We start from the raw sequence: 22,322 nt of genomic DNA, 5'->3' as shown, positions 1-22,322 counted from the left end.
TCTGCTTCTATTGAGGCATGCAAAGATGTATCTTCAATTTCACCCTTAATTTATTTATTTATCCAAATTTGAGTTCAGTATAGTTATATAACAATTGTTCATGTTGCGGCCTTTAATTCAGATTAGGCATTCTAAAAGTTCATTGCATCTTCCTACACAAACAATCAAAGTAATAAACGGGGGCGAGTCAAAAAACTTGATTATGATCCTCTTCAAAGATAAACTGGATGCATGCCATGGATTGGTCTTGGAAGCCTTCTTCTGTGATTTACTAAGAGTTTAGGTTTTCTCGTCCTTTGGAAACGTAGACAAAAGCTTGTCCTTAACTGCTGCTAATACTTCTGCTTCTTCCTCCTAAAAGAATTTTCCAAGGTCCCCAAGGATATCACCACTTTCCCCGCAAAGTCCAAGGTCCTTGAGCCTCCTTTCCTGATAATATTCTAACTGGGCCAATTCCAATTCTTTCTCGTTAAAGATCTCGTCAATTTGCTGCAGGAGCTGCTTCTCCCCTTCTCTAATTCCCACTGCTATAGCAAGCCTTGAATCTAGCTTAGCTTCTTTCAACTTTTGATCCTGCCATTCACGTGCATTGTTACTTATTTGTTGAGTTCAATCAGCATAAAAAAAATTTCACAATTTAGGCTCCTTCTGATTGGGAGGAAAGAAAATGATATGTGAAAAAAAAATGCATTTGAATTGGAGAGAAAGTGGAAGTAAAGTTTTAAGTTTTGTTTCTAAAAGACAATTTTTTGGCTCCTTTTTCTTCCATATTCTTTCGCATCAAACAAATGAAAATGCTGTGTAATACATTATTTTCTCCTCTCTTCCACACACACTATTAATGTGCCTTGTAAGATCTCATGCGGTTCCTCTAGAATCCGTGATACTTATATAAGGAAACCTTATACCTATAAATGGGATATATCGATACTTTATACCTATAAACTAGAGGGAAATGTTTTAATGCATGGTTTTCCTCCCGTAAAGTAATACACAAATCATACCTCTTCAATGGTTGTATGATAACCAGCAAGGGCAGTTTTGCAGGTCTCTCTAATCACTCTGCATATTAGCTCCTCATTGTCACGGCTCACAGGCAATTCAAGATGACCCCAAATGGAATTTCTAAATATTGACTCTAAAAGGAAAGCATCAGTGCCCCCTAGAGCTAGTAGTCTCAGATATGGAAGCAGCCCCGGTGGAAGTGGGCGGTTGTAGAAGATGTCAAAGTATGCTGTCTCCCCAAAACCATTGGACTCAGCAATGTCTAATTTATCACCAAAAAAGGAGTCTGACTCAGATATCTGCAGTGTCAAGGTATATGCATTCCGGTCTGCATTTGGTTCAATGAAACCGTAGTCCAGAGCCAGCTCGGCATTGCTTTTATTCAAATCATATTGGATATACACCTGCAGTAAAAAGTTCCTCCCTTTGTTATGTGTAAGCATATATTACCATTGTATTTTATGTCACCAATTGCACGGTTTGTTCTTCTAAATACAACGTCGAGAAACTTCTCCGTAAGGACTAATACAAATAAAAAGAAAGAAAAAATGGAATAAATTTCTCGATAGCTTATGCAACTAGTAACACATTAAAAATGTAGAGAAACTAATGATAGAACTTTCACAATTAGTTCATGGATAATCAAATTTTAACTTGTGAAGAAGTTCATTTCATTTTCTTCTTACTTTTTCCTCCTAAAAGTTCTCACGGAAAAGTTTGTTCAACATGTTCTTATTTAATTCATAACACGCTTTGATCAATAAGAACTGGCTTGTTAGTTCATGTATAAACTTCTTAGATACATGCGGAACGTGAGAAGAGAAAAACAATCAGAGGCAAGGGCACTTCACCTGGTCACCAGCCTTGAGAGAAAGGGGACTCCTTACGGAAAATAGGTAATCCCAGGAGAAAAGACCTGCTGCTCCTTTAATTTCATAAGCATGATCTTCTGTAGTTACTCTGGCACTATGGTTTATCTGATCCAGAAATTGAATTTGGAAAAGACAATATCATACACAAAACAAGTAAAGTGTGCACGTTTTAAGGGGTAAAAGTTGGCATTCCGGTAATATCTACAGCTTTGACAGTTAATCCTCTTAAAATGACAGATTTATTCTTGATTTTATCTCAAAACAATTGATATGTTGATGTTTATCTCTGTTTACACGACAGAAAGAGAGAAAATGAAAAGGACCATACAAAGTCAGCTAATGGAATCACAACTAGATTTTCATTGCGAAGGCGAGAAAATGCCCTTGATCTTAGAATTCCAAATGCCCAGAAGAAGTCATCAATTGTAATAGGAGAAGGGAAAAGCTTCCTATTAGGGAGTATAATTTCTTCTTCCAGCCTCCTAAATTCGCTCTTCACATACTCTTTAACACTCAGTGTTGAATTCAGAAGTTGAGTCCCTACACAAATTAGTTCAATCAGCAGTGCTGAAAACCTCAGCACAAAACAAGCATTTCCAAAGGCAACTACTCCAAAACACAATCTTTTCATCATTTATTTACATGCTTATGCATTAAAACATTGACACAATTAAGTAACTAACTAACCTTTTAGTTCAGAGAGCTCCTCCTCTGACCTGCACTGGAATAACCAATCACCAACTAAATCAACCAACCATATGAAAACAAACAAAATACCCATTAAGCATGTTTAAACAAGCATACCAAAAGAAACCCACCAGTAAATTGTAGAGTCAGTTTCCTTGGGCAGAATACTGAAGTAGTGCTTCCAAAGAGAATCATCCTTTGACCTTTCTCTTACCAGAAACAACGCAACAGCCAACCAAGGCTTCAATCCACTACACACTTTCCCAATCTCTGAAGCTGCCACAGCATCAGGGTTAATCCACAGCCTCTTGGGCACCTGTAAGACAACCTCATTCCTAGAAATGTCTTTGAGTGCAACCAGTCCTAAGCCTTCTGGCACCACACCAGGCTTCACTGGTGTTTTGCTGGAGACAACACCCTCTTCCTTGAGCCACTGCCAGAAAGTATCAACTGCTGGAGGCACTGATATCTCAGTTCCCAGAGAAGCTACACATTTGGCAGAGAGTGATCTTTTGAGGTGCAGAGAAGACCCTTTGGTTGCAAAGGGGAAGAAATTTGTGCCTTGAAAAAGAGAAGCAGAACCTGAACATGCAGAAAAGACACAAGCCATTTTTCTCTGGTTACTGCTTTTGCATATTTGTGGTGTGTAATGCTATGTTGTGTCTCTAAGATGAAACTTCGATCCTCTCCTACGTTGCGGATGTGGATAAGATTCTCTATCTTCTTGCTGCTACAGCGAGTTCAACTCTTTTTTTCATTTTGGTTTTTATGGCTAAATACACATTGAACAGTTTTATTTAGATAATTAAATCCTATGTCATAAACTGACCCCTTTTGCTTTAAACAGATTATTGGTTGGTTGGTTTGTTTTTAGAATTTAACAAAAAGTATAGTGTTTTAGTAAACCACTACTTTTAATACAATTAAAATTTGTAATAAATAATTATTTATAGATATAACTAAAAATTTATAATAAATCCAAATTTCGAATGTGTAAATTATATTTTAAATTATAATATAAAATTATTTAAAAAATATGGTTTAAATTCTTATAATATACTTATCATTTGATTTTAGCACATATAGTATCCAATTCCTTTTGGCATTATTCTCTCCTGTTACTTTCTGGCTTTTAATTATTGAGGTGAATAATGAGTTAGAAATTAAGGCCATGTTCTTTTGAGTGGATTTGAGAGGATGGATTTGAGGGGATTTGAAAGGATTTGAAGATAATTTTTTTTGTCGTTTATTTGAGTGAATTTGGAGATAAATGAGAGTGAATTTGGAAATAAAATTTGTGAGAATTAGTATAGAATTGTATTGACATGACAAATTAAAAAAAATTATTTCCAAATTCACTTTTATTTACCTTCAAATTCACTCAAATACTAGACATACTAAAAAAAAGGATATATTTACAAGGAATAAACTAAAGTTTTTATAAAATAATATGGTTTACCAAAGTACTAGTTAATAGAATCCTAACAACTAACAAAAAGCTGAAAATTATAATACTATTTTAAAGAATAGTTTTAAAATAATAAAATAGAAAAAAAGTAAGATAAAAGTAATTGAATGTGTCTACTCTATAATCAATTATAACCACAGATTTCGAACATAATCGATTAATTGTTTATCATAATTTTAATGTCACTATGAATTTAGAACTTATTTTAAATTTGTGTCTAATGGAATTGCACAATGTTAAGGTTGAAAGTGCCGACAAAAAATATAATAAAATTACGAAATAAAACTACGAACAAAAATATAATAAAATTACAAACAAAATTACTTAAAGTGTGGATCTATTTTCTTTAAAAATTTATTCACAGTGAATTACATAATCCCCTCATAATATAATAAAAACTTTGCAAAAATTTTAGAAGATATCAAAACTATTAAAGAACTTTAAAAAAAAGTAAAATAATAACCTCATATAAGAAAGAAAAGGGAGAAGGAAGAAATTAAAAGAAGAATGAGAGAAGTGTGTATTTGGAAGAGTAAATCAAGATCTATCTATAGACCCTATGAAAGTGGAGAAGAAGCAAAACTTAGAGTACAAATTGGTAGTTTCGTGAGCTAGCCACCAACGTTCACAAAATCACATAACTAACTACCGAGACTTTTAGTCATCAACCAAATAACAAATCATTGAGAATTTTGGCAGAAGATATGCACGATTTTGCAATACTTTTTCAAATTTTATAACAATCCCCTACATATTGTAAAAGATGAGAAAGAAAGATGGAAAGAAAGAAAAGAAGAAATTTCCTAGATTTTATAAGATGTATTGCATCAGAGCAGGTATAACATGCTACATGAACTAGTCCTAGATCGAGAACTTAACACACAGTGTAGTTGGTATAACAAACTATATGAACTAAGGACACTTGACATGTGTTAGAAGTTTATCAATCACAATACACTCCCACAATCTTTTCTATTATCCCTGGGTTGCGCTTACTAGGCCATGTGTATGTTCGGTATTCATGAGTGCTTTAGACATCATGTCAAGATCTCAAGCAAGCGGCCCCACTTGACACTCATATAGGTGATTTCATCAAGTGTATGTTGCAAATCATACACCACCCTTACGATAAGAAGATCATTAAAAATTTTGTTTAAACTAAAATTCTTTCACTACATAAAATTTAATTACAAAGTTAACATCTCAATAATGTAGTCTCTAGCACTTTCACACACACACACACCATAGCAGTAGACATTTGATTTAAAATCAATTATGTTAGCAAAATGATAAAGATGAAGTTTTGATGATGTCCAAATCAAGTCAAGATATATCAAGATTCATGAAGATCCTTTGAAGACTTGTTTTTGTTATAAAAAGCTTTTGTAATAATTATAGTTTAAGGTTTAGAACTTAGATTTGTAGTAGGTTTTGATTCTTGTACTTTCATACTTTGTATTTGTTGTTCAGAATCATAAACACACGGTTTTAATCGATTAAATCAAGTATTAATCGATTAAAACGTTGCAGGTGCTGAAAACTCAACTGGCATGGAAATAATCGATTAATACCTATTTTAATCGATTAGTTGGAGTTTTCTGACTTTTGAAAACTAGCCGTTGTACTCATTTTAATCGATTAACACTTGTATTAATTGATTAAAAGCGTTAAATGGATGGAAACGAAGAACGGAAGAGTATTTATGTGAGTCTATAAATAGGCTCTCATTTTCCATCAACAACAACTCTTCCCTTGTGCTCTAGTACTCAGAAATCATTGAGACTTGTGTGTTTTTGTTCGGCTTGTGAAACTCGTGTCTGTGGACCTGGTGAAGTGTTGCTACGGTGACAGAAGAAATAGTCGGTTCATCCTTGGTGTGTCTAAGGAGGTGTTCGGAAGAGGAAGTTCATCCTTCGTGAAGTATTCGGAGGAGGTGTTCATCCTTTGTGAAGACTCAAAGGAGGTGCAGGTTCATCTCTTGTGGTATCAAGAGAGGTGGTTTCTAAACTTTTACAAATTGTTTCTTTGTGATTGTAATTTGTAATTGTTTTGTGAGTAGTGAACGGTTTATCTTGTTTTGAGATAAGCGACTGGACGTAGGATTGGTAAGATCCGAACCAGGATAAAATCATCTGTGCAAATTTCTCTCAACCTTACTCTCTTTATTTGTCTTTATTATTTGCTTGGTAAGTTTAATTGAGTGGAAATTAAAAGGCACGCGTTCGTATTAAAAACCCTCTTGGTTTGTTATTCCACTCTAACAATTTCGCTGCAGCCGCTCTGACAATTGGTATATTAGAACTAACAAGTGACTTTTTTTTTATCCATATGAATCTTATTTATGGGATCTTCAATCACAAAGGTTGGGTTATCATCACTTGTTTGTTTGCTAGTGCTTTAAGTCTCGTTCCCCTCAATGTTTCTAAGAATTTCTTCCCAAGGGTTTAGTTAAAGGATATCCTAGATTCTGTTATGACTTCATATAATCAATGAAATAGTTTCACTCTTTAGCAGTGACATAGCTAAATTGTGTCTCAATTATATATATTTTTTCTTTCCATTGTAATTCTTGTTTTTAGCTATAACTATTGTCAATTGATAATGACAATGTATTGAAACAGAAGAGGATGGCTTCATTCTTAGTTGATTGTTCACTAAGAAGATTTTCAACCACTCAGCCTCACTATCAGCCATCTCAAGAGCAACAAACGCAAATTATATTGTTGATCTTGCAATAATTACTTACTTGGCTAATCTCCATGTAATCGTACCACCCTTAATTGTGAATACATAACCATTAGATGATTTTGTCTCATTTGAATCTAAGACCCGGTTAGCATCAATGTACCCTTCTAGTACAACGGAAAATTCATTATATTCAATGGCATAATTCATTGAACCTCTTAAGTATCTCATAAGCCTTGCAAGTGCATCCCAATATTTTTGATTTGGACATTGAGTGTATCAACTTAGTCTACCTACTGCATATGCAATATCAAGTCTAGAAAAGCTCATCAAATGCAGTAAGCTCCCAATTATTTGGGCCTACTGAGGCTAAGATATAAATTTTCCTATACTTTTCATTAATTTAGAGTTAGCATCATAAGGTGTGTCAACACCCAATTTCGTCTGGGTAAGTAAATAAATAAAAATAAAGAATAAGAGAATAATAATTAATAGTGGGTAAAGAGAAAAAAGGAAGAAGAAAATAATAAAATAAATTTCCTAAAAAATGTATACGTAATTTTCAAACTTTAAAGTATTTTTGAATTATTAGTTTAATATGGTAATAATTTGAATCAATATTATGCCAATAATTAAAATAATATATTGATATAATTTGTTGCGTTAGTTTCTTTTTAAAGAGAAAATTATGATTTTTAAATGGACAAAATATTCTGACAATAATTATAATCAATGTCTTGAATATTCTTTGATTTATTTTTCTTGCAACCAAGACCATTTCTTTCCCTATTTTGTTAATTGTCAATTAATTCACAATTAAGGCAAGATTACCAGAATATTACAATGTGTGTATATAAATACGCACTCTATCATAGAAAGAGGGGACGGAAAAAATAGAGAGATACTAAAAAATAATAGATAGAAAGGGTGAGAGAGAGTATAGAGGAAAATAAGTTCTCACGCTCACGCTAGAGGAACTCCGCCAACAGAAACTACCAAGGAAGAACTAGGGATGTACTAAAAGCCAAAAATGTATGTCACCACCCTTCTTTTTCTCTTTTTATTGTACTTTGAAGGTTTTTCTAAAGGTTTTATTTATTTTTACTACACACAAATAACGTCTTTTTTTTAAATCATAAATTTTGCAGTACAAGTACGCATCGGCCTATGGTCGATTTCTTTCCTCCTTCCCGTTCTTGAAATAAAAAAAATACAAAATCTTTAAAACCAAAAAATGTCAATCCTTCTTGGATTCACTTTTCAAAAATTTCAAACAATCCATAATAATTTTCAAACAAACTCACAATCCATTTTCTAGATAAAGAACTATGTGATCCCTGATTGTCCATCATAAATGGATATACGTAGGATTCATAATATAAAAAAATATTTTTTTTGTTTCTTAATAGTTTCTTTATATTATTATTTTTTAGCAAAAATTAAATATTTTGAAAAACAATGTCAACTTTATACATTTAATTAAAGGTACTGCTTTTGGGCAAGTGCAGTAGGGTGCTAATACCTTCCTTACGCGTAACCAATTCCTGAACCTAAAATCCAGTTTTTGTAGACCATGTCTTATTTTATGGTTTTCCACAGTTTTTTCCAGAATAAATTATGGTTGCGACTCCCAAAGTATTTTCTTAAACCCCGTTTCATTTTCAGTTTGCCGTCCCTTCGCGACCCCGGTTGCGATAAGGGGTACTCACGGGTTTGAAGTCATAATGCCCAAACTTCTTAAGAAGTTTCTCAATGTATTGTTCTTGGGATAGTAATATACTATCTCCTTTTCTTATGATTCTAGCACCTAAAATTACATTGGTTTCACTCATGTATTTCATTTCAAAGTTTGATCCTAGAAATAATTTAGTTCTAGTGACAATCTTATTGCATGTACCAAAAATTAGCATGTCATCCACATACAAACATAAAATCACATAATCACCATTTTCAGATTTAAAATACACATATTTATCAACATCATTAGGTGAAAAACCATCACATAACAATACATTATCAAGTTTTTCATGACATTGTTTTGGTTTTTGTTTCAACCCATATAAAGATTTTAAAAGTTTGCATACTTTATTTTCTTAACTAGGTACAACACAACCTTTAGGTTGAGTCATATAAATTTCCTTCTCTAAATCACCATTCAAAAAGGCAGTTTTAACATCCATTTGATGTATTACTAGCTTAAGGATAAATATTAAGGCTAACAACACTCAATGGAGGAAATCCTAGTCATAGGGGTAAGGGTATCTGATGGAATCTGTTTTGAGAACTAAATGAAGATCCGTGAAGGGAGCATCAACTTAAGCTGAGTGTTAAACTCATTTTGGTCGCACAAAATCAGACAAACTAAGTTTCCCCACTAATGAAGTATAGGGACAACCTAGGTATCAATCCTTGGACTCGGTAATATTAAGTTCAAAGTGTTTGGTTAATTATTACTTTTATTTTCTATTTACTAACTAAAAGACAAGGTGGGAAAATTAAAAATAATGAAATGAAAAATAAAAGAATTAAAAACAAAATATGTTTAAGGAAAGAATATGAAATAAAAGGAAATAAAAGAAAGTAGATATCTAAACTTCCTAAGATAGAAACAGGAACATGTCCTAAGCTAATATGAAAATTTAAATGCAACCAAAATGATTATAAACTAATGAACATTGTTATACAACCTATTAACAGAACCTAAAAGCTATAAATGCAAAATCTAAATGATGCAATTAAACCTACAAATGAGTAGTATGCATATGCTACACTACAATATGAATTTGAAATACATTGAACTACGCTAAACTCTCAAGAAATCATAAATGAAATCAATCAAAAAAGTAGTACCAAAAATTAAATCTAACCTAGTCCAACTATCATCAAAAAGCAAATGAGAACAAAATTTAGAGTTGAAACAAAGTAAAATCAGTACCTAAATCCTAACTAGTCAAAAGCAAAATAACAAACTCAAAACAGAATTGATTTCATAGGTGAATGTACAGTGGAGTGAATAAAAGAGTTCTTAGGAAGACATCCTATGAAGTTGAATCCCAATACAGGTCATATTTCAAAACCTAATTTAACTTTTTCCACTCATTTGTCCAACCAATTTTCATTTGCCTATTCATCAATCTAAAATTCACAAACAGAATTTAAATGTGCAAATGATTGAGGATAAAGTTTCAATTACACTCAGAAAGACATTCTGACTAAAGTAAGCCCATCACAGGGTCTTATAGTTCATATTTCAAAACTTGCAATGGCATTTTCACTAATTCTCAATCAATGCAAATCTAAATCTGATATACACTAAAAAGAAAAGAATAGAAACATAAATCTGGATGAATCTTTATGCATTGAACTCATCTCTGACTCGAGAAGACATCTCGAAAATGTACGCCCACCTCGGGGTCGTATAATTCCCAAAGGAACCATAGAAATGCAGAGTTACAGAGTCCAAATTCATTTTCAATGAAAAACAAGAAACACAATCACACAAGAACACACAAAAAAATCAAAATAACATAATCATATAACACTCGACAAATAGAAACATCAAGAAAGAACGTATTATTAATGAAAAACACAGAGTACAAGAAAAGGTACCAAACAAAACGCGCAATCGAAGCCACCACGGGCTGTCACCACCGTGAGTGTTCGTTCCAAAAGCTTAGAGAAACGAAAACATACTCTATGGAAAGCGTGTAAAACCTAATCTAAAGAGTAATGTAAAATTTGCATAGCGTTTGAAAGTGTAAAAGTGTGTGTGCAGAAGTATATATGTGCCCTTTTATAGGGTCGAAGAAGAAAATAGAAAAGAAAGGGGAAAAAGAAAGAAGAAAACTTGCTTTCGACGCTTCAAGCTCCCTTTCAATCGGACGACCCTCTTCACTTTGCATCCTTGCTTTCCTCTGGCCGTTTGATTCTATCCACGTGGCAACTCCGGTCAGTTCTTCTTCTCTGGGGAAGATCGCACCAGTGGAGCTCTCCTTTCTTCTCACTTCGCCCATTTCTCGCTTTCTACCCTAACTCTGGGTTCCTTTTTTTTTCCTCAAATGCTCAAGAGAGTGCTTCTGCCCCAAATGAATTGCTTGGGAGATAGACCCCCAAAAGCAACTCCAACCACCAAAAGTCACCGTTTCACTAAAGAAGAATCAGCCCAATCGTAGGCAGCAGCAAATCCTAGCCAAAATGGCAACGTTCAACTAAAGTGCAGCCCATATCTCCACAGCCCAATATCCAGTCAACATCAGCCTAGTTCAGCACTTCCCAATTATCAAATGGCCCAATCTGCAGAAAAATTCAATCAGCAATTAGAACAAAAGAAAGGGAAATTTTTACAAATAAAGAAAAATTAAACCTAATTAAGAAAAACATTTTTTTAAAAGATTTTCTAAAAAATATATTTTCTAATTATTAACAAAGACTAAAAATTACATCTAAAAACCTATTTTTAACTAAAATTCTATAAAACTAAAGAATTAATAGAAAAACCTAAAACTAATCTTATTCTACAAAATTAAAGACAAAAATATGCTATCCTAGACTTCTAAACACAACTAAAAGTGAAAAACTAGGGAGTTATCACTAAGGCTAGGAGATTGGAAGAAGAAGAACTTTAACGCTTATTCTTGCTTTCCCTTAAGCCTTAGAAGACATAGAACCTCTCATAAAGAGCCATGGTCAAAGAAGATAGAAGAGGAAGATGAAACTTCAAGGATTCTACTACTGTGAAGGATCACATTTTAGTCTTCTTCTTTATCTTAAAACAATTTTTGTTAATATGGAATATAGCTTACTTTTGGGCCTTGTATTTGGTCAAGACACTTTGTTTAGAAGGCTTGGTGACTTTAAGAGAGCAAGAAAAAAATGAGCTAGCGCACCATTAGGTCCTTAGTTAGAAGGTATCATCTATTTTATTTTAACATTTTACATATGAACAAGAAAAAAATGAGACTCTCGTATAAAGGTCTAATCAGAAACCAAAAATGATTCAAGTCCTCGTGGGCTTCTTTCTCTTTGTATACTTAGAAACCAAAAACGTCAAGGTTAATAACTTCTTATATTCATTATGTTTTATTCGAATTCTTTACTCTGTCACATGCATTTCTTTTGATCACTTCGGGGGAACTGATTTTGGGGTTTACTCCCCCTTTTCGTTTTGAATTATGGGTGATCTTCAAAATCTGTTTTTTTATTCAATGTTGCAGGACCCTATCGTATTAATTGGACCCACATGCTTTGGAGGAACTTCTACCAGAGATTCCCCTTTGTGTGAAGACGCCTGAATTCGAACGAGCTAGTTTTGTGAATTGTGATATTATAATTTTTTTGTTTTTTTATATCACCCATCAAAAATCATGATGGACAAAATTTGTAGTTGTACTTTTGTGGTTTCTTTGTGTCAGTTTTGCCGACCGTGGCGTTGGGTAGAGGTGGGACAGTTGTTGGACCTGGTGTTGGCCATGGTTGGTTGAAGATGGAGAAGAAAATAAGGCTTCCAGAATATGAATCCATGAACGAAGAAGAAAAGGGATTCTAGTTTTGACCATATAATTTAATGTTTTTTGTTTTAATTTTAATTATAATCAGAAATAAAATTAGAATTGGCCTTACACATGACATACCGTTAGTCAGGTAAAAAAAAAATTAACGTTGTTGGTCACAGATAAATAAAAATTACAGTTTCATTAAAGAGAAAGGTGAAAATGAAGCAAACTTTGAAGGAGAGACTAAACCTAAAAACGTTTGATAGTTGAGAGACTAAAAATATATTTAACTCTTATAAATTTAAGTTTCCAAAGTAATATATCAAAATTAAACAAAACATCATAAAAATATATATTAAATTTAAAACTGATATATATATATATATATATATATAACAAAATTTATTACAACAATTAAATTTTCATTCAAAATAAATAAAATAGTATCATAGCAGTGCAAATATACTTAAAGAGTAAATGAGAAAAAACATTACTAATATGCGAAGAAATATATTTTCTTATAGTAAGATCCTGATATTTAAACAAACATTTAACTTGCTTATTAAATATAACCTAAACTTATTTTCATTAAATTAGCATTTGGAAGAGAGTTGGTAATAATAAAAAAATGTACCATTAAGAAAATTTAATGCAGTGGGTTCACTCTTCATAGCACTGACCACCGTTATTTAATTTTTTTTTTCACCAAAATTTAAAGATTTATTACAGATATCTTGGTTTAGCACTAACCAACAAATTCGAAATGTGAGAAAGGAACCCTACAAACACAAAAGGACAAGGCCTGATGTACAACATGCATGAGTTGTAAAGTAAATCCAGAAGAAAACAAACACATCAATGACATTTACGAACAGAAAAAGCTGATACATCTTTTCAGAAACCACATCACATGTCTATCCTACCATCAACATGAATTAAGAAATAATAAAATATATGATAAACTTTATTCTTCTCCAAGATTTTGACAAAACTCAAACAATTTTGACAAGATATGAATTCGTTTCTTCCAAATAAAAAGTGTCTCGATAATCCGTGGTAGTCTTGATCAAATTTCGTTAATTTGTAATCAGAATGGATTCGGTTAGCCGATTTCAATTGAGATTAACTCAATTAAGTTTCGATCACAGTTGTTTTGGTTGAAATCAATCGATTAGTTGGGTTTAATTTCGTTAAAATTGATTGATTTTTTTGTCAAAACCAACTCGATCTAGTTTTAGTCACTGTCATTCTAATCAAATTTTGTTCGATTTTTAATAGAGTTAACACGATTAAATTTTGGTAACTAATTTGATTGAGTTTTATTTACGATTTTTTAATTTAATTTATTAATTTTTAGTCAAAATTGACTTGATTGAATTTTAGCTTGACTTGATACGTCTCAAGTTTTTAATTTTTTCTACTTTTAAGGTAACTTATATTTTTAAGTAAAGATAAATATTTCTTATCAACTTAATTAATTTTTTTAAAAAAATTTAAATAATAATTTAGTTTGTTAGAATGAAATGTAGTTTAGTTCAGATCATCATGAGAACTAATTTTCAATTCAAAATTATTTTTGTGAGTTTAATATATTTTTTAACAGTTTAATACAATTAATTTTATTTACTCTTAAAATATATATATATATATATATATATATATATATATATATATATATATGGAATAATTGAGTATCATCGGTACGTAATGGTAGGTTTATTTGTTTTCCGACATGTTCCCCGATTTCTTGAGATTTGAAAATGATCACGCAATTTTATTTTATCAATAAAATTATTTTTAAATTTTATTTCATTTTTAGAAAAATGTAAACTAAATTATTCAATAATTTTTTAAAAGGTGTGGAGCTTTGAAGGATAGTCAACCCTATTTTGTAATCATTGTAATAATTACATTTCCCTAACTCATCTTATGAATAACTTACAGTATGGAAGGACATGATAATGAAGAATTTCATACCTTGGCTTCTGCTTCTTCTTCTTTTTTAATAGTTATAAACAAGTTCTTCTTTAACAATCACTAAAACATTATTATATTATTTTATTTATAGATGTAACAATTAGTTTTTTTATTTATTTGAGAAATTAAAATAATTAATAAACATTGATGCAGGTATAAGGTCATAAAAAGTAAAAGAATAATCAAATATAGTTTAAAGTTGTTATGATTTTCTAATGACTTTTTTTAAAAAAAATCGTCACAATTCTTGATAACTTCACTTTTTTACTTTTCTTTATTTTAATTTACTAACATATGAATTATTCTTTCATATTTAAGTAAAAAACCTGTATTAAGTTACGTTGAATTTTTTAGGATTTTTTTTACTATAATCCAATTTCTAGCAGAAATTATCAAACTATAAGTATTTGATAAAATATATAAATTATGATAAATGGAAAAATGATTTTCATTATCTGTATGAAGTCAATTTTAATATCAACTTAAATAATACAAACTTAAATAGATGATACATTGAAATTATATATGTAATATCTCATCTTAACATAGTATTTATACTAAAACAAAATCTTATCTTATAGGTTCATTACAATTCATAAGTTACAAATTTCTATCATACTTATATTATAATATTGATAAGTATATCAAATAGTATATAAATTCAGATATAATTTTTCATAATATAAATCCAGACAATTTAAAATAATAAAAGGAATAAAATTTTAATAAGCTAAATTCTAAATTATAGAAAGCATTTAAATATGAAATTAACAAATTCAGTAAAGATTTGACTAGGTTAGATTTCATTCACCAATTATATATGGAAACACTAAAATATATACATCTAATATTCCTACTTTAGCATTCACACCACTATTTAACAAGTCCTAATATCTTAAAGACAAGTCTAAACTTATTAATAAAACCCTTAATGTCTTAAATCTTTTTTTTTATGAATAGTCTTCATTAAGCAATGAGTTCAAATGTTAAGAATAACTAATGATAAACTTTATGTCTAGATACGTTGTTCTATTCTATTATAGGTTCTAATATTGTATCCAATTATCAAATACTCACAAATATGCAATCAATGAATAAAACATGAGACCAATAGAAAATAAATATATTAAATAGCAGAAATCACAAAGAATTAAGATACATTGCATCCAAACCCCATAAACAAGGGACTTAGTTACTCCTATACATAAACACTAGAAAAAGAATAATAATTAATGCCTCGAGCTTCCATAATGTGTATTTCCCTAAAAAAAGATCAAGATCTCTTCCCTAAAAGAGGGGTTAATTTTGAACTCATAGAGCCTTTTCTTTAAAGACTTTCAAAATTAGACTAGGCTTAAAATTTGTATTTGAATTTATAATTAAAGTAACCAACTCCGTTGATAACTGATTTTGTTGATATATTTTTTAATCTCTAATGATTTTCACTTATCTACAAAATTATGAACCAAATACTCATCTTTTCCAAATGTATCTATAAAATCTTTATTATTTATATACATAATAATCAAAATATTAATAAAAGATAAAATACTTATGTTTTCTACAATTATTTAATAAATCTTTCATCATTTAAAAACATAATAATAAAAATACCAATAAAAGATAAAAATAAACAAAAAAAATGATATTATCAATTATCAAGTTATCCCATGTATCACCATAACATCACAACATATGTCAAAAATTATAACTCTAGGAAATGTCTCTCAAAAGTAGTACAAATGTCTCTCAAAAGATTAACAACAAAACTAAATTATAACATCAAACATTATTATTATTACATTTTCATCCCACATTCATACACCAAACATTCATGAAGACATACATTTCACAAACAAAGGAAAATTTTAGACTCAATTATCCAGATATTGCATTGACGTATGATTCTTAGTGGTCTCGCACTTGTGGTGACCTCTACTACTATGTAGAACCATTGTCAATGGGTTTCACCCTACCACACACAGTCTATAATCAAAGTAAAGTATTAAACTAGGACATCCTGTCACTCTCACCACATAACTCATTATATTTTATATGAGTTTGAATGATTATTAGAGTATTAGGATAAACCTCCAATAGTGACTCCTTACATTAATGCACACATTACTTAATTACATCAAATATGATTTCTTTTCCCAGAAATCTCACATCACTATCAATCATACATTTCAACCTTGAATCACACCAATAATCATATGAAAATCATAAATCAGAAGATTACATAACCATAGACAATGAAAAACATCAAAGCGTAACACAACACAAATTGACAATCAATTATACTAGGGCGCACTTAAGGCTAGTGTGCGCTTAAGGCTAGTGTGCACAAAGGCTAACTGTTTAGGGAGTGCTTGATGCTCAACCCTAGCAACCCTTGGAGCTCTCTAATTTGAGAGAGCTCAACAATGAAAACTGATGCTCAACGTCAAGGTCACTGGAGCTAACTGACTTGAGCCCGCTTAATGGCAGAAACCATCGCTTAGTGAAAAAAACCACCGCTTAACATCCTGTCACAAAATTTACCACTAATTTTGGATTTTTAAGTTGGCCCTCACCGCCACCATACCACCATTCAACTCCACATCAAATGTTTCATGAAAATAAGATTATAACTTGTTCAACTACTTAATTTGACATCTTTCACAATTCTCAACTCAAACTTATTTTAAAATATTTTCTAAATGATACTACGCTGATCAATTTCAGTAACCAAAATTTCTTATTCACTCCTTATCATTCACATCAACTCACTACTACCAATCCACACTTGATCAACAAACAAAATCTTAGCATAACATACCACATCTACAAGAACACATAATTACAACAACACTCAAACTTATAATTCTACATGATCAAAATTCACACATCATTTCTCAAAACATATTCATAATATAAATTGATGAAACACCAAAATACTAAGATATCAAATAAACTCTCAATTTGTCTATATAATGCAAATTTCTCAACTTTTTTTCAATACTAAAAAAATTAAATAACTAATTTCAGCATCAACATTTATCACCCAACCCAAATCTTCAACCACGTTAAACATGCAATAGTCAATACCACAATAAAAAATAAAAAATAAAAAAATAATGACAAACTTAGCTTATTCACCTCAATTGAAGTTTCTAAGATCCTAAATACCTTCTCGCAACCCTTCCCACAAAAAAAAACACTATTTTTACACACAAAAGAGATCAAATAAGTGATTTGAGCAGAGGACTAAATTTACCAACATGCACGAAGTCCATTTAAGAAAAAAAATGAATTACATGCAACCGTAAAAGGATACAAAATTTGAAAACACATATTTAACTCTAAAAAAAGATAGAACAAAAACTTACTCAATTTTGAAAAAAGAAATACTTTGTTAGTACCTATCTGATTTGAGATTAAACGAAGATTAACTAAAGAACTTACAATATAAAAGTTCTAGAAGGAAAGAATAAGGAAATAAAATTTTATTTATTATAAATACATCAATTGTATCTCTCATCTATAACTTTAGACATTTTTTTAAAGTTGTCAATAGTGATTCTTTCTATACTCCTTATTTTCTTCTTATGTCTCCAAAATTTCAATTTATCTAGAACCAACCGATTTTCGAAAATCAGTTAAGAATTTTATACATTTTAAAAATTGATAAAATCTTAACTGGATAAGCCGGTTAAGAAAATTCTTAACCAGTATTCCAAAACCGGTTAAGGTTCCTTATTTTTTTTTAAACTTTTTTATTTTAGTTTACTTTTTTTTATACTAATAATAATAATCTTTTTTAATTTAATAATAATAGTAATAATAATAATAATAGTAATATTTTTTAATTTAATAAATTATTATTTAATTATGTATTTTTTATATAATTTAATATACATTAATATTTGAATTTATAGAATATAATATTAAATAATAACAAATAATACATATTAAAAAATTAAAAGCAAAAAAAATTAATAATAATGTTAAAATAATAATAATATAAAAAATTAAAAGCAAAAAATATTTTAAAATAATAATAATAATATTATTATTATTATTATTATTATTATTGTAAATCAGAAAGTAAATTGAAGAAAAAACTTTAATCGATTTTCAAAAATTGATTAAATTTTTTTTCTTAGTTAACTTTCAAAAGTATAAAGAATTTTTTTAACTAACTTTTAAAAATCCGATTAAAATCTTGTCAACTAGTTTTAACAAGTTTCGAAATATGTAAAATTTTTAATAATTTTTAAAATCGATTAATTCTTAATAAAAAAATAAAATTGAAATTTTGGAGGTTAAGGAATAAAATAAAGAGACTCACTTGTCAAACTTGAATTTTTTTTCATAAAATCCAAGTCAACTATCAACACATAAACACGAATTCTCTCTTAATGATATCGTTAATTATATAAAATTTTATTATATTAAAGTCATTATACGCAGTAACAACTTTGTTAGAGAAATTGTCTTTTAGTAAAAGATTATTAAACTTAATTGACACGATCCATTCCCGTACATCGGAAAATGATATGATTATAAGAACGTGACCATAAAAACTTATGCGTGAAAATCACAAATGTATAATTATTTAAGTTTATAATTATTACAATAAAAATATGAATAAAATTAAATTAATTAAAATTGAAAATCAGATGAGAATTCAAATAAAAATGAAAAAAAATAAAAACAAAGATACAATATAATTGAAATAAATAAATATACGAAAACTTGTAGAATTCACTTTCCTACTCAAATCTTTTTATAAAGTAATTTTTATTATTAACGACTTAAAAAGAAAAAGTTCTAAATATATTTATAATCTACAGAAGTTGTTACACTCATACATGATAGTTTTTGTCTTGAAGTCATATCTCCTAACAACCTCATTTTACAAGACCTCATTTTTAGAAGAAAATTATAAGTCATTTTCTCTGTTCATGATTTCTGTTTAGGTTTAGGATTTAAGATTTATATTTCTTTATTCATGATCTCTGTGAAACCCTGAATATTTAACGTACCAAATCCCACATTTTGATCACCATTAAATGCGCCGTGCCACGTCAAAATCCTCTCACACCCCCTCTGCATGCGCTCGCCAAGTGTCACGGCTGGATCGTTCTAAAAACGGTAGTGGAAAACAAGTGGCATGATGAGAATGGACGTTCGTTCTGCGTGGGAAGGGAAATCACCCTCTGCATGCGCTGACGCCGTCTGTCACGTTAGAAGTTTCTAAGATCTGTAGTGGGAACCAGGTGGCAGTACAGGAGTGCATGTCCGTTTGACGTGGGGGAGGAAAATGATTTCTCTGAAAACACTTCCCATCATTCCGTGCATTCATCTTCTTCCTCACGAAACTCTTGCTTTCTTCTTCTCCAACTTCTCTCTAAAACCGCTCCATCTTCTCTCTAAGATAACTCACCACCAACCTCTCCGATTCCATTTCAGAAACCGTAGGATCATTCACGGCGTCGTGAGCTCTCACTGGAACCGAACGCTTTAGAGTTCTGTAACCGGTAAGTTCTCAAACTCTAAACGTTCCTTTCTGAGTTACATGCGGACCCTGGTACCGCTGCATGTTAGAATAAAAACTAAGTTCTCCTACGTTTCTTTTGGTTAGAAGCAGTGAAACATTGAGAAGCACGTTGAGTGTAGAAAAACCCTAGTTGGGCGAGTCAAAAGCCATTGTATTTGGAAGTTCACTGCTAGACCAGGTAAGGGAAGCTTTAGTAATTTAATTGATACTGTATAATGTGTGTGAAAGCATGAATTGTACTGAATATATGAAATGCATGATGTTTAACTGTGATTGAACGAACCCTGTTGCACTGGTTGTGTATGAGTGATATTGTATGAACGGTATGTTGAGTCTGAAATGTATGAATTGGAAAATGGATGATTTCTGTAAGTTATGTATGATAATATGAATCGTATGAAAAATGTGAAGTTATTGTAGATGAAAAATCTGGAAAATATAATAGTCCTTACTTTGATAATGCACGCTCGTCATCGAACGGTCTTCTACCGTTCGGCTTTTCCTGGAAATTGATTTAGAATAAGAGTTCTTTCATTTGGAAAGGATTCGGCTTAAGAACGAGCGTTCGTCCAAATGGGCTCTCGGTCTTGTATCGAGCGTTCGTCCTAAGTGGCGTTCGGTCTCAGACCGAACGCTCGTCCTTTCCGTAAACTACAACGAGCGATAGTAGCGTTCGTCCTGAATGGAAATAGCGTTCGTCCATAAAGTTAATTAGCGTTCGTCCAAACAGTAATTTGATATCCGCTACCGCGTCCGGTCATTGACTGGCGGGTAGTACCTCTTATAAATTCGTATCCGTTTTAATATCTAAAAGTCTTATGATGTTTTATTCACTTGGATTCGATCTAATGTCCTTGAAAGTAAATTATTCTAAGTATCAGTTAAATCGTTCTAGAGTCAGTCCATGTAGTTGATTCAAGTGGTCACAACGTTCGTTCTCGGAAAGACGTTCATTTTTCTTCTGTCAGAAACGAGTGTCTCTCGGTATCATGATGACGTTCGTCCTCATTATGAAGGGGTCTGAACGCTCGTCTTTTTAGGGAAGTGGAACTAAGAGTGAAAATGTGACGTTGAGGGAAGTATATAATGTGCGAACCATATATGAGATGAAACTATGAGTTTGGAATTTGAACGAGCGTTCCAAGGAGGAACGTCTCTCTAATTTGAATATGATGAGTTGTATAGTATAACCATGGTAAAATTACTGATGGCTGTTCATCCTGATATTCCGTGAGTGCTCGTCCTCAAGTAGAGGGGAGTAGGTCATGTGTGGGAATGGCAGGAGGCCCTAGTCCTCTTGAGTACTTTGGACTGATAGGGTTAACCTCGGGTGGCAGCTGATGAGTGTTTTCAGTTACCACACCACCCGAGTGCAAGAACGCCTGTAGTTACATGGATTCATACAGTCCGGACGGTCGGTCTTATGAGAGTTTGGATGATTTATTTTATGCCTTGATGTATTGTTATATGTCTCGTATGTTAATTGTTTATGTTAAATTGTTATATGGGTTGTATGAATTAAACTATTTAAGCTTACCCTGTGTCTCTTTCCTTGTGTTGTCGTTCGTCCTTGAACGTTCGTCTTGTCTATGCAATGATCATCCGTGTGGATGTGAGCAGACGGGGAGGCGTTGCTTGAAGAAGCGCTGGAAGAAGAAAATTTGGAGGACGCCAATCTGGTTGAAGTAGAGGTTAAAGCCGAGCCCTAGAGCGCTCGTTAGTTGTAGCTTTCGTTTTATGTTAGCTTTTGGACGTTCGGTTAAAGTTTGTAAAACCGTTCGTCTTTTAACTCTGGAAATACTGCTGTATGGTATTTTACTTCTGTACGTGAGAACGTTCGGTTTTGGAATCTTTGTGCTTAGTATTAAAACTGCATGTTTTAACTGTTAATTGTAATTAATTCTAATCTATGGTAATTACTATATTTTGGGATGTTACAATCTCTGTTTAGGATTTAAAATTTTATATTGTATTTTATCTATACTAATTCTTTGTTGTATTAAGTTGATACTACAAAAACAACTTTCATTATATGTAGTTCTTCTTGATAATTCAGAAAATTTTCAAATCTACACATTCTAATAATTTCTATATTTGCACTAAAATAATTAAAATATCTAAAATTTGTAATTTAAATTAATTATTTCAAACTTGAGTATTGTGTATAAACAAAAACTAAATTTGCTGGGATATCAACTAAATAATTTGCGTATGTGTAGCCTAACATTTAATTTGATTTATTTTTTTCCAAAATTCAAAGTAATCGAAATATTAGGTTAAATGTTTAACATTAAAGCTCATTAATTCCTTTAAATCAACTGTACTTATTATTCAAACTGAAATTGCATACGTTAAAAACAGCCACGAATCACAACAAATTTGGTGTAGTCGAAGTCCGCAATTATTTAAATTGATAGGACTGAGTAAGTTTTAAGATATTTATACAATTTTAACTTATTTTTGTTATATCGAGTATTATATAATAATATATATAAGTTACCAAATCAAAGTGAAAAAGAAAGAACCTAACCAATTATTAATGCCCGTATGGGACAGCGTGGACTCCACCTTCTGCAATAAAAACTTGGTCT

The 22,322-nt window shown here is 31.1% G+C and overlaps 1 protein-coding gene across 1 annotated transcript; it reads right to left on the bottom strand.

Annotated features, from left to right (window-relative positions):
- Positions 1 to 28: 28 nt before the first annotated feature.
- LOC108345304 (ribulose-1,5 bisphosphate carboxylase/oxygenase large subunit N-methyltransferase, chloroplastic) lies at positions 29 to 3,310 on the bottom strand. The gene is made up of 6 exons (XM_017583896.2): positions 2,696 to 3,310; positions 2,565 to 2,593; positions 2,206 to 2,417; positions 1,857 to 1,982; positions 1,005 to 1,409; positions 29 to 573 (listed from the first exon to the last, which is right to left on the bottom strand). Exons 1-6 carry the CDS (start codon positions 3,172 to 3,174, stop codon positions 355 to 357), a joined length of 1,470 nt encoding a protein of 489 aa, XP_017439385.1. The 5' UTR covers positions 3,175 to 3,310; the 3' UTR covers positions 29 to 354.
- Between the last annotated feature and the right edge of the window lie 19,012 nt (positions 3,311 to 22,322).

This window comes from Vigna angularis, chromosome 1 (assembly GCF_016808095.1).
Source record: "Vigna angularis cultivar LongXiaoDou No.4 chromosome 1, ASM1680809v1, whole genome shotgun sequence".
In the NCBI taxonomy this organism is placed as follows: domain Eukaryota; kingdom Viridiplantae; phylum Streptophyta; class Magnoliopsida; order Fabales; family Fabaceae; genus Vigna; species Vigna angularis.
Note: the sequence above shows the minus strand (reverse complement) of the source record. Positions and strands in the feature narration are given on the sequence as shown.